Source organism: Archocentrus centrarchus, chromosome 3 (assembly GCF_007364275.1).
Source record: "Archocentrus centrarchus isolate MPI-CPG fArcCen1 chromosome 3, fArcCen1, whole genome shotgun sequence".
In the NCBI taxonomy this organism is placed as follows: domain Eukaryota; kingdom Metazoa; phylum Chordata; class Actinopteri; order Cichliformes; family Cichlidae; genus Archocentrus; species Archocentrus centrarchus.
Window position 1 is genome coordinate 20,100,984 of NC_044348.1, and position 12,694 is coordinate 20,113,677.

General features: G+C 39.7%; 1 protein-coding gene across 1 annotated transcript; it reads right to left on the reverse strand.

The window, feature by feature from the left end:
• Positions 1-300: 300 nt before the first annotated feature.
• rcn1 (reticulocalbin 1, EF-hand calcium binding domain) lies at positions 301-8,581 on the reverse strand. The gene is made up of 6 exons (XM_030722405.1): positions 8,082-8,581; positions 5,798-5,991; positions 5,451-5,629; positions 3,818-3,878; positions 2,476-2,675; positions 301-1,937 (listed from the first exon to the last, which is right to left on the reverse strand). Exons 1-6 carry the CDS (start codon positions 8,300-8,302, stop codon positions 1,830-1,832), a joined length of 963 nt encoding a protein of 320 aa, XP_030578265.1. The 5' UTR covers positions 8,303-8,581; the 3' UTR covers positions 301-1,829.
• Positions 8,582-12,694: the final 4,113 nt, after the last annotated feature.

Genomic DNA, 12,694 nt, shown 5'->3' on the forward strand with positions numbered 1-12,694 from the left:
TGAGAAATGAGAGAGGCCATTTAAAGTATTATGTGCTGCAGGCTGGTGTCCAGTCGATGGGAATACATGAACACCGGTGTTTACCTGTACCTATTACCTTTGGTAGCAGGAAAACAGGGAAATTAGGACAGCAGGCGACGCAGGAAATGAGTATTTTCACTGAAGTGACTTTGAATCAATCTGCTGATCTACCGGGATTTTCCTGCACAACCATCTCTAGGTATGGGATATATTTTCTTGGCACACTTTGGATCCTTTAGTATCAACTGAGCATCCTTTATACACCACAGCCCACCAGAGTACTGTTACTAAAAGCCCTTTAACTCAAAACAAAATGGCTAAGGTCCAAAAAGACATTACATCTTTAACTCAAATACAAACATCAGTGTAATACATGTAGAAATTACAAGTAGCTGTTCCAGTGTGAGTGTGTGTTTCCAGCATGTGTCCCCTGCAAAGGTAATGGCTGCTGGCAATAGCTCTGTATTTATTGTACAGTAGATACAGTATTTCACACTTGCAGATCCATCTATGAAACAGTACACCACCCACCAATAATTTCAGAATTCTCAGTCTTCACAGCAACATGGAGTGAAAAAGAAACTGTATTTCTACATGTTGAATTGGAAAGCAACAATAGTTCATATGAAAGCCTTTGATTTCCTTACTTTTTATGGATATATTTTGTTAGCATGTGCAGCTTGTGATGGAGGTTTGTGCCTGTTTAATGCAACGTAGGTTTGGGACAACAATAAAGCAAAACATTTAAAAAAAAGGGGGGGGGGGGGGCTTTGAGTGACAACATGTTGATCAAAAATCTCAAGAAAGTTTTACAGAAAGTTTATTTTCATAAGCCTTGTTCTTAAAAAAAAAGAAGAAATCCATGTTGTTAGGTAAAATGCCGAGATAAAGAAGGACTTGGAGTGAGGTAAAAGTAAGAATAAGCTTAAGTGAGAAATTAAGGAAAGGAAACTTTATTTCCTCCTCTTATATATATATATTCAAACCAATAGGCCTTAGCCTAATTTACCTTAAAAAAAAAAAATCAGACACTTGTCAAAGGTTAAAGTTAAACTGAAACATCAAAAGGTGAAAATGTGAACACTGAGCACACAACTGGCCTTAAGTATACCAATAAATACATTTCAAACTAAGTGTGAAGAAACGTTATTTTTTTCACAGGCTACACTAAAACCAAATACGTGCAAAAACCATGCCGTCAAACATCAGTTATCAACAGCTCTTAAAATACTTAACAATAAAAGAAAAAGATCTTTAGAGTTATCAGACCTGTAAAACTGTAAAACAAACACAAAAAAAAAAATGTAAAAACATCATTTGCATTTTCAATTTGTCTGAAAAGGAAAAGCTCTTTAGTAGAACACTGTATTCCTCTCAAATCCGAAGGTTCAGAAGCTATTTAATAAATAAATAAAATCAGAACAAATGTTCCGAGCTATAGTTTCACATTAACATCAAAAATTGTTCCCATATCTGACAATACTAAGTTTTATCACAGACTATCTACACAAATCTCTGAGGCAATGAATCCGGCGATACGGCTGGAAGGCACCATTGTTAAAAACGAGTCCACTGGGCCCGGCTTTGCTCCTGAATGTCAGAAGCAGAACCATCAGTATGACGACTGAAACAGACCCACAGTTAGTGGTAGGACCGACCCTCATACGTCCTCTCATTTGGTACAGTGTTGGTTTGAAGTCCAACAAACTGACATCTGTCCCACTCTTACTGTCACTGTGTGTGGTTATGTCATTGTAGACTAGTGCTCCTCACATATACACGCACACACCTAAAGCTGCAGTGAGAGCTCAGAGCTCATCATGGTTCCTGGTGAGGTCTTCTCCATAGTTAGTAGCCTGACTTCCCACAAACATGTTCCAGTTTTCAAGAATCTCCTCTTTAGTCAGCATCTGATCCTGATAAAGGAGAAAAAAATATGTGAAATATGATGATAAATGAAGCTATTATTTATATGTATTTAACTTCATATACTTCAACCAAGGCCAAAATTAATATATTTAAAAAAAAAAAAAAAAAACACCACAACACACACAAAACAGAAATAAACAATGACTTTGTTGTGACTCGAATGTTAGCCTGCTCAGTTCTTCAACTTTGCTCTGAAAAAACAAAAACACTCCCAAAAGCTGAAAAATGTTCAAGGGAAGAATTCTAGTGTGAACTGAAAAGGAAAACCACCAATAAAGAAAATTAAACCGTTCTGGAGTTTGCATGCTGTCCCTGTGCCTGCACCCTGGCAACCTGTCCAGGTCATAGCCTGTCGTTTGCCCTTTCTCAGCTGGGACAGGCTCCAGCCCGCACCACGCGACCCTAATGACCCTAAGCTGGGTAAGTATTTAAATAAATGGATGATAGTGTCCTGACAAGACCCCACATCCACAAGGCCACAAGCATCAGATTTGAAAATATGCCAGCACAGCTCTAACAGTATACCTTGTCCTGATCAGACTCGTACACCAGATGTCTGGCCTCCGCCTGCGCATGGTCGTAGTCCTGTGGCATAATCCAGTGACGGATTTCATCCTGGTCCATTTTTCCGTCTTTGTTCAGGTCTCGGAAGTCAGAGAATTGTTCCCTCTCAGTCTTGACCCAGTCTGGTTCTGGACCCCCGTCCTCGTGTGCGAACATGTCCGCTAAATAACCCGAAGAAATGATGGAAGGAAAATTAAATAAGAAAACACTATTAACCCCTTAAATACACTCCTGGTGTAAATTCCTACTGAAATGAGAAACATATACTGTACACCGTTTCACACACAAGCTTTCCAAAGCAAACACACATTATTACAACACAGCTGTAAATGAACAAAACCCTAAAGTGCATCAATAGTGGAGGTTAATTTATTTTGTCAGCAACAACAAGCATCCTGATATTATACAGCTTGTTTTGTCCATTATTTTTTTTTGTGAAGTACATTTAAAATCAATTATTTTAAATGAGTGTGTGAATGAGTGAACAGCTTACTAAACACTGGGAAGCGATAATAGCAACTGCTCTACAATGAACACCCCCTTATGCTCAGCGCACTGAACCATAAGTCAGCAGTACCATCACAGTGCTTGGATCATTTCAAGCCCCACATGGAGCCAGTACAACATATCTTTCCATCTATCTACTCTCTTTACAAAGAGACACTGTCGCTGTAACACAAATGGTGTCGGCATAGGTCTCTGGCTTAACCATCTTATGGCAGGCCACGGGTGATGTCTCTGTTAGCTGTAAGCAGATGGTGGTTTCTCCGAGATGACAGTTACAGTTTGGACAACCATTCACATGATGTGATCCATCCTTAACATCTTGTAACACAATACTTCCTGGTGCAAAATCTAATTAAACAATCGCCAAATTCTGCCCTCCTCTGCCCTTTGCAACGCCATCTGGATGGCTGGATTGCCTAATTTAAAGGCCATCGTTTGGTCTTCTCAGTTATTCCCAGTTACAGTTTGTTTAAACCACTATGTCCTCTTATTTCAACAGTCAGGTCATTTCAGTGCACTTATACAAAATCACCAATATTAAATTAGTCATAATTAAAGAACTGTTCAGCCATAGTACTAGTAAGATTCTTGCATCAGTTTTAAGTCAATTCTTCCAGCGTTCAGAGGATTATTCCTCATTCCTATTTGCCAGCTTACTCTACAATTTGTCAGTGTGTGGTTTGCATACACTGAGCAGTATGCAGTTATGTCAGCGGATGTTTGAATGCTAATGTTTTTTCTACTAATTATTTACTTAAATTTATTCCATTTCCTTTCATTCATTGCTTGAACTCACCGATATATTCGTCCTCATCCACATGCCCGTCGCCATTCTTGTCAATGTCTTCCAAAGTTTCCTGCATTCAGAATGAGTTAATAGTATCATTAAAAGGAAGACACAAGGGCCAGTCAACTATAGAGGAACTTTCACTTTGAGTAATAAAAGGGAAACACGCAGCCCCGGGCTGTATGGGCAAATTTATGAGATTCTGCTTTACAGCTGGGCTGGCAGAGTGACACAACAATACAGGACTGTTGATGAGAGTTAAACTCTCTGCATTCAAAAACGATTTACACTTTTCAGCAAACAGTTGGTGAAATTGGTCATACTGGATTTGACAGCACGGGAATTTGGCTAACTGGTTAATTCGAGGGAAGGAAGTTTAAGTATCTCAGGGTCTTGTTCCAGAGAGAGGGTACAATGGAGCCGGAGCCTGGCAGATGGATTGTTGTGGCATCTGTAGTGATGCAGACACGGTACTGGTCTGTTGTGGTGAAAAGAGAAGCAAGAGTAAAAGTGAAGCTGTTGATTTATCAGCTGATCTATGTTCCTACCCTCACCTGTCACGAGATCTGGGTAGCAACCAAAAGAATGATATCGTGGATACAAGCTGCAGAAACGATTTTCCTGGTATTTCTGGATTCCCAATCAGCAACTACGCATCCTTCACTGATTCTTCACGTCTCTGTGACCTGACACTACGACCAGTTCTTTGTTTCCTGTTTACACTGATCAAAAAGACACGAATGCTCGTGCGATGGGTTACACTTTAGAATGAAGGGAGATCATTTCGGCTATACTTTGATCTAAGCAGATTAAAAGGAAACTATTTTAAAGTGTAGAGAAGCTCTCTGGTGTCAGGGGTAGATGGTAACAACACAATCCCTTCATGATTTCATGTTCCTGCCTGAACCTGCACAAGCTCCTTTAGTTACTAGCCTACAGCCACGTCCTTTCTAAAAATCAAAGTCTCTTCTAACATTTTTCCTATGATTGCGTGCACCATCAGTTATTCATTTTTTTTTTTTTTTTGCATAGTTCTTGAAAATCTTTGTGTTCTTGAAAAATTCAGTATATGTATAAAGTATAAATGCAGTATATATGTACGTAATAGCTTTGGGGATTCTAATCTGTGACTAACATGTAAACTCCAGCCAGATTCGCCACAATCAGTGAAGACACCACTGGCTGAACTGTTCTTTGGTAGCATTCAGCAACATCATAAAAATGAGAGATTAATAATTAACTCTGTCAAATGGGTAGTACAACTTTTATGAATAGAGCAGCATAATGCATCACTGCTAACATTTGCCAGCCTACGTTCCACGAAGCCAAATTTATATTTAAAGATTGAGTTTTAAATGGGACAGCCGGTTTGTCCCTCTGGACCTGTTCCAAAAAAAAAATAGTATAGGAACTCAATCATTTCTGGGCCAAGTTAAAATTTCATTAGGGGGTTATTCAAATGTAGCACAATTATTTAAGTGGGGAGATCAAACACATGGAACAGAAACTCAAAACTCTTCGTGTAATTAAATCATATTTCTGATTATACAGAACTCTTACTTTTCAGAAGGTCACTTCTTTCAAGTCTGACAGGGTTACTGCCTAATCATACTGAAACATCATGTGGATACAAAGAGCTTACCAGAACCACAATATCCTTCATGTGTTCAAACTCCTCAGGGTGGAGGAAGGCTGTGAACTCTTCTCTGTCTGCTGCCAGGTCCCCGTTCAGATCAGCTGATTTAAACCTTCTCTCATCACGAGGAAGCATCTTCTTGAAGCTGAACTGATCTGTGGCATCTTCAAACTCCTCCGGGTTGGCTGAGAGGGTGAAATGAAATGGGAAAAAAAATGTAATTAAATAAAAAAATGAATATAATAATCAGGTTACTGCAAGTCTTATAATAACTGTGTAACACTTTAATCCTGCACTTCAAAAAAAAACAAAAACAAAAAAACATTGTATGTCTTAAACAAGTGGACCCGTACCGAGGTAGTATCCATATGTGGCTTGTTTGTACTCATCCCATGAAATCTTATTGTCCTTGTTCAGGTCATAATCTGTCCACACCTTGGCTACATTCTCATATACATAACGCTTCTGCACACGCTTTATCCAAGCCTTGAGCTCAGCTGTGGTGATGTAGCCATCTGCGTCGCTGTCTATTCTGTCCACAATTTTACTGTTGGGCAGGGGAAAAGAGACATATTAGTGATATTTTAACTATATTTTACAGTTTATATAGCCTATATCCAGTCTTGAGGCACCTCCTTTTTTTAAAATATATTTTGCCAGGAAAATAGGAAATAGGTACCGTGATTTATTAAAATGTGCAACCATATATTGAAATACAGAACAGAAGGCAAAAACAGAATTTGTACAATTCTAACAAGACTGAAAGTTAATATTTGGTGTGACCACTTTTATTCTTTAACACAGCCTGAACTCTCTGAGGCAGCTTTCTTGTCATTTCTTTAAGCAGTCTTCAGGATTAGCTCTCCAGGCTTCTTGAAGGACATTCAAAGCTCTTCTTTGGACGTTGGCTGCCTTTTGTTCTGTTCTCTGTTAACATGATCCCACACTGCTTCAGTAATGTTGAGGTCTGGGCTCTGAGGAGGCCAATCCATTACTGATAGTGTTCAGTTGTGTCTTTCTATCCAAGTATGCTTTTACTGCACTGTCAGTGTGTTTGAGATCATTGTCACGCTGAAAAATGAAGCCACTGCTGATCAGGTGCTTTTCAGATGATATTAGATGGTCGATCAAAATCTGATGGTACTTTTCTGTGCCCCCAATTCCATCAATTTTGAGAAGACCCCAAACACCACTGGCTGAAATGCAGCACCAAACCATGACAGAGCCTCCACCATGTTTTACAGATGGCTGTAGACACTCAGAGTTGGATCTCTCTCTGTATATAGTGAGAATTACAGTATTTGAACCAAATATTTCAAATTTGGATTCATCACTCCATCAGACCTGTTGTCACTAATTTTCAGTCCAGTTCTTGTGTAATTTGGCATACCTTAATCTTTTCTCCCTATTTCCCTTCCTTAAAGATGGCTTCTTGCCAGCCACCCTTCCACTGAGACCATTTCTGATACGGCTTCAGGGAACAGTAGACGGATCACCTGAAGGGCCAGCTCCTGTCTCAGGCCTTTGCTTGATTTTTTTTCCTTTTTCTTAAGGACATGACTTTCAGATACTGCTCATCTGCCGTAGATAGTACTTTAGGCCTGACACTTCTTTTGTCCAGTTTCTGCTTTTCAAATTTTTTTATGTTTAAATGATTCAAGGGTCCGTGTTAAGTGGTTCAACAAAAGAAACAAATTCAAGCATCAAAAAATTTTCATTTGAAAAGAAATGGTCAGGTTCAATCATTGGATTAAGAATTAGTGAGGAAAAAAAAGCAGCCAATGTCCAAAGACAAACTTTGAACGACCTTCAGAAAGTCTGGAAGACAACTGTAGACCACTTAAAAGTGACAAGAAAGTCTGGCTCCTTGGAAGTAAAATATAAACGTAAATAATAAAGTAAAATATAGGGTGACTGAAGACTTTCCACGGTAGTCTTTACATACAGCACACTTAGATCCTGCTTAATGACATGCTGGATTATTAATTATAATGTGGATTCACAAAGACTATTTCAGAAGGAGGAGTAGGCCAACCCAGTTTAGAAAGGCTAAAAACTGCAGTGGATCTGTGGTGTATTCTTAGACCTTGGCTGCCACGTTGTGATGTTACAGAGGTCCTCCCTCTTTCAAGACAACAGGCAGGAGTTTTCTAGACTGAGGTGTGTCACATGGTGCCAACTTGTCACTGAAGCATTGGCAAAAAAAACAAAACAAAAAAAAAACAAAACTTTGACTGCATGAAGAATCCTACAAACAGACCCACGTGGCACACTGAGTGACAGGACAGAAACCCTAAATGGAGATCTACTGTGACACAACTTTACTCAAACTTCATCCCCTGTAAATGAATCCTTAATGAGCATTTGTAATTAAGATTTTTGTTAACCTATTAGGTGTACACACAATAAAGCACAGCCTGACAGATTCGCTTTCACGGACATACGTTCTCAGGTTGTTAAATGTTTAATGTTCTTAGTCTGAACAGTTACAAGCAACGGGCTCCAGCAGCGGAGTGCATGATTTCCAAAAAACAAAAGCTCAACCCGCCCTGCGAAATGACACCAAGTCTGTCACTTACTTCATTTTCAGATACCAAAATCAGCTCATGTGGAAGAGTGGTAGCAGCATTTCCTTACCCAAGCCGATCCTTGCTCTCTTCGGGGGTGAGCTGATCAAATGTTTTGGCCTCCTCTTTGCCAAGAAAGGCCTCATGGTCATACTGGAAGCTCTTATTGTCTTCGTGGGCTTGCCTGCTCAGCTCTGGCTCATGATGAACCCTCTCTTTTCTCAGCGTTGGCTTCGTTTGCACCACAGCGGCGCACAGGAGCACAGCACACACGAAGCTGAAGCCGGCCATCAGTCTGGGCTCAAGCTGACTTCTGAGGCCACAACGATCTCCTAAACGGGCCTACAATGCCACAATACACAATAAGCAGGCAGCTGTGTAGCCACTTTCAATGCTTGGACCGCTAAACACCGCTCTTTCTTTCCTCTCTTCAGCGGCGGAACGCAACAATGTTGCCGCAGCGTCCAAACACCTTCAAAGCACACCAGGTCCACTAAGAATATCTACGGTCCCCACAGTTTTAGGCAATCCTGTCCCCTATCCCAAAGAAAGAGATGCAACCAAACAGGGATTTCCTGCCGCCTTACGTACAGCCATTCACAAGCTCCGTTTCATGCCGGCCCCAGCCTCAACCATTGCCAGAATCCCCCCCATTGGTCCACGGGATGTCGGTAACAAGAGAGGGATTCCGGCGCCACGTTGCAAGCTGACGAATGAAGCTGAGCTGTGAGGAGCCAACGTGGGTCAGTGTGGAACCAGTGAGGACGGGAGTAACACATGGTAAAAAATACGACTTTAGGGAACTGTCTAAGTATTATGTGCCAACTTGTAGTAAGATGTATTTGCAGTGACAAGGCTGCGTGCACAGCGGATATACATAAGCTTCCATTATTAAAAGAGTCATTACCCACAAGTCTGCACCCCCCCCGCCCCCTCGCTATAGTGTAAAACGTCCAAGGAACAACATGTTCCAGCTGGTTTCAGCGTTGTCTGATATTTGTTTGAGGGTTAAGTTTCTTAATTGAAGTTAATCTGCAATGGTATACATGTACTATTTGCTGAATTTAGATGAACTAAAAAAAAAAAGAAAAGAAAAAAGTTAGTTACTATAGATCTGAATAAAGAACTGTTTCATCTATGCACAGTTAAAAGTGTGATAATGACTGGCTCAGATAATAGCTGAGGAATATGTCTGGATTTTGTACGTGTATGTTTTTAAGACAGTACTGAGAGGACGCTGGTTCGAATCCTTGGACTGGCATCACTGTGGGCCCTTGAGCAAGGCCCGTAACCCCCTCAGGTTGCCTCCCGGTTGTGTTGTGTGTGCTACATGCTGCATGTGTGATGGGTTAATGCAGACTGAATTTCGCTGCATGTATGTGACAAATAAAGTTGATCATCTTCTACAGGAGAAAGTGAAGGATGGGAGGGTGGAAGAGTGGAAAGATTATGTGCAGGGCATGCACTGTATAACTTCTTAACAGATTATCAGTTTCTACACTCCCTTCCAAAAGTATTGGAACAGTGAGGCTAATCCCTCATTTTATTTTATTTCCTTTTTTTTTTTGGCTGTAGACTGAAAACATTTGGGTTTGACATCAAAGAATAAATATGAGACAAAAGATCAACATTTCAGCCTTTATTTCCAGGTATTTGTATCTGGATCTGATACACAGTTTAGAATAGAATAGAATGCCTTTATTGTCATTATACAGGATGTACAATGAGATTGGAGGGCCACTCCTGTTCAGTGCCATGTAACAGAAAATCAAACTCTCTAAAATAAAAATATTATAATCTAGTATGATCAATATAATCAAGAGATATACAGAAATAAACAATGTGTAAAATATACAAAAAATAGAATGTATAAAAATATATACATACATTGGTGCATCTGTACATTGTAAGAAAAGTAAATATGTGTATACATATAATAATGAAGATGATGAATATTGCACTTGGTGAATGAATATTGCACTAGTGAATGAATACTGGATATTACACAATATAGGAATGTCAGATATTGTTCAGTATGAATAATATAATATTGCACAGTTACAGTGGGTGAGTGTGTGAGTTCAGGGTGGTGATTGCTCTGGCGAAGAAACTGTTCTTGAGTCTGTTTGTTCTGGCTTTGATGTTTAGAAGATAGCACCTTTTGTCTGAACCCACCCATTTTTCTTGTGAGCAAAAGTATTGGAACAGATAAACTTAAAGCAGAATAAAGTGAATAAGACTTGATGCTTTACCACAGCCTCTTTCAGTTGTCTGGAGCCTGACTAGGCCAGTCTAAAACCTTCTACTTCTGACCCCTGATGAACTCCTTTGTAGTTTTGGGAGTGTGTTTTGGGTCATGATGAAGGCTCTCCCAATCAGTTTGGTTGCATCTTTCTTTAAATTGACAAACAAAATGTTTCTGTAGACTTCTGATTTCATTGTACTGCTGCCATCATGTGTGACATCATTAATGAAGATTAATGAGCCTGTTCCAGAAGAAGTCATGCAAACCCAAGCCATGACATTACCTCCACTGTGTTTTACAGATGAGCTTGTATGTATGGGATCATGAGCAGATCATTTCCTTCTCCAAACTTTAGCCTTTCCATCACATTGGTAAAGGTTCATCTTTGTCTCATCAGGCCATAAATCTTTGTCCCTGAATTTCTGAGGCTTCTCTCTGTACTTCTTGGCAAATTCCAGCCTGGCCTTCCTGTTCTTCTTGCTACTTTGTGGTTTGCATCTTCTGGTGAAGCCTCTGTACTTTTATTCATGAAGTCTTCTGTGAACAGTAGATTGTGATACCTTCACTCCTGCCCTCTGGAGGTTGTTGCTGATGTCACTAACAGTTGTTTTAGGGTCTTTACAGCACTTACAATGTTTCTGTCATCAGCTGCTGTTGTTTTCCTTGGTCTACCAGTTCGACATCTGTTACTTAGTACGCCAGTACAACATTCCAAATGGTTGTACTGGCTATGGCCAATGTTTTTGCAGTGGCTCTGATTGATTTTCCATCTTTTCTCAGCTTCACAATTGCTTGTTTTTCACCCACAGTCAGCTCTCTGGATTTCATGTTGGCTACTCCTCTAATGATAAATACACAGTCTGCACAGGCAAAACCCAAATCTGAAACTGAGCAAAGACATTCGGTTCTATTTAGTGTTTGAATAATCAATGTAACAGGACACACCTGGGCAACAAAATACACCTGTCAGTCCCATGTTCCAATACTTTTGCTCACAAGAAAAAATGGGTGGGATCAGACAAAAGGTGCTATCTTCTGAACAGTGTATCAGATCCAGATATAAATACCTGGAAATAAAGGCTGAAATGTTGATCTTGTGTCTCATATTCATTAATGCCAATTAATTTAATGTCAAAAACAAATGTTTTTAGTCTACAGCAAAACAATGAGATTGGCCTCACTGTTCCAATACTTTTGGAGGGGAATGTATATATTACAACTTATTTTTCTGAAAGTTGGAGCACTATATTTAGTACTGTAAATACTAAAAAGACAACATAGTCTATCGGATGTTAAAACTGGGGCATTTAAATGAAGATGCTAATTTTAACTTGTTTGGAAGCTTAGGAAGCCAATTGCTGTAGCTGTATTGGCTCAACAGTTCCAGGCTTCCTTTGTCAATTTTTTTTATTTTATTTTTTTTATTTCATAGTGCCCAAAATGTTTCAATGGGTCAACTTTAGGCTGTCCCGTTCAGTACCCAATGTTTTACTGTTGTAATCATGTGCAGAATGTGGTTTAGCTTGGCCTCACTGAAATAAGCAATGCCTTCCCCAGAAAAAGACAAAGTCTGGAAGGCAGCATATGTTGCCCCAAAACCTCATGTATTGTTCATCGGTGATAAGCCCTTCACAGATGTGCATGTCACCCATGCCATGTGCACTAATGGATCACCTTACTGTCACAGATGCTGATTTTTAAACTGCTTGCTGAAAACAAGTTGAATGGTTATAGAGGATGTTGCCTCCATGATTTACAAAAAGAATTTCAAATTTTTATTTATTAGACCACTTCGCTTCAGATTAAGTGGGTGTGGGCCCAAAGAAGGCCATGGTGTATTTTACATGTCTGATTTTTATTCACCTTCATAATTTCTATACTGTCCTTTAATATCATGGGTCAGACCCTAAAGACCAAGATTTATACCTACTGAGGTCTTTAAAGAGACCGAACATTAGTTCCTGTTATTGCTTACATTCATATCACGAAACGTCATGAGCCACCCCTCATTTGATTATATTTTGCTTGAGATGAGCCAGACCATTGTGTCCTTTTTTTTTTTTTTTTTTTAAGTGCTCTTAAGCAACAGTTCTCCAGGCTTTCTGAAGGGTTTTCAAAGTGTTTCTCTGGGCATTTACTGCTTTAGCGCTTATTTTCAGTCTAGCCCTTGTACCTGACCATTTTCAGAGGAATGTTTTTGTGTGTGTGTGTGTGTGTGTGTATGTGTGTGTGTGTGTGTGTGTGTGTGTGTGTGTGTGTGTGTGTGTGTGTGTGTGTGTGTGTGTGTGTGTGTGTGTGTGTGTGTGTGCGCGCGTGCAGTGTGTCTTTAAAAAAAATGGAGGAAATTGGATAAAGTGGAGGACAAAAGAAGAAATGCCAGGCTTAAAAACTCTTTATAGAAGATGAATAGTATCTAGAAGTCACATCCTTAAGAAACA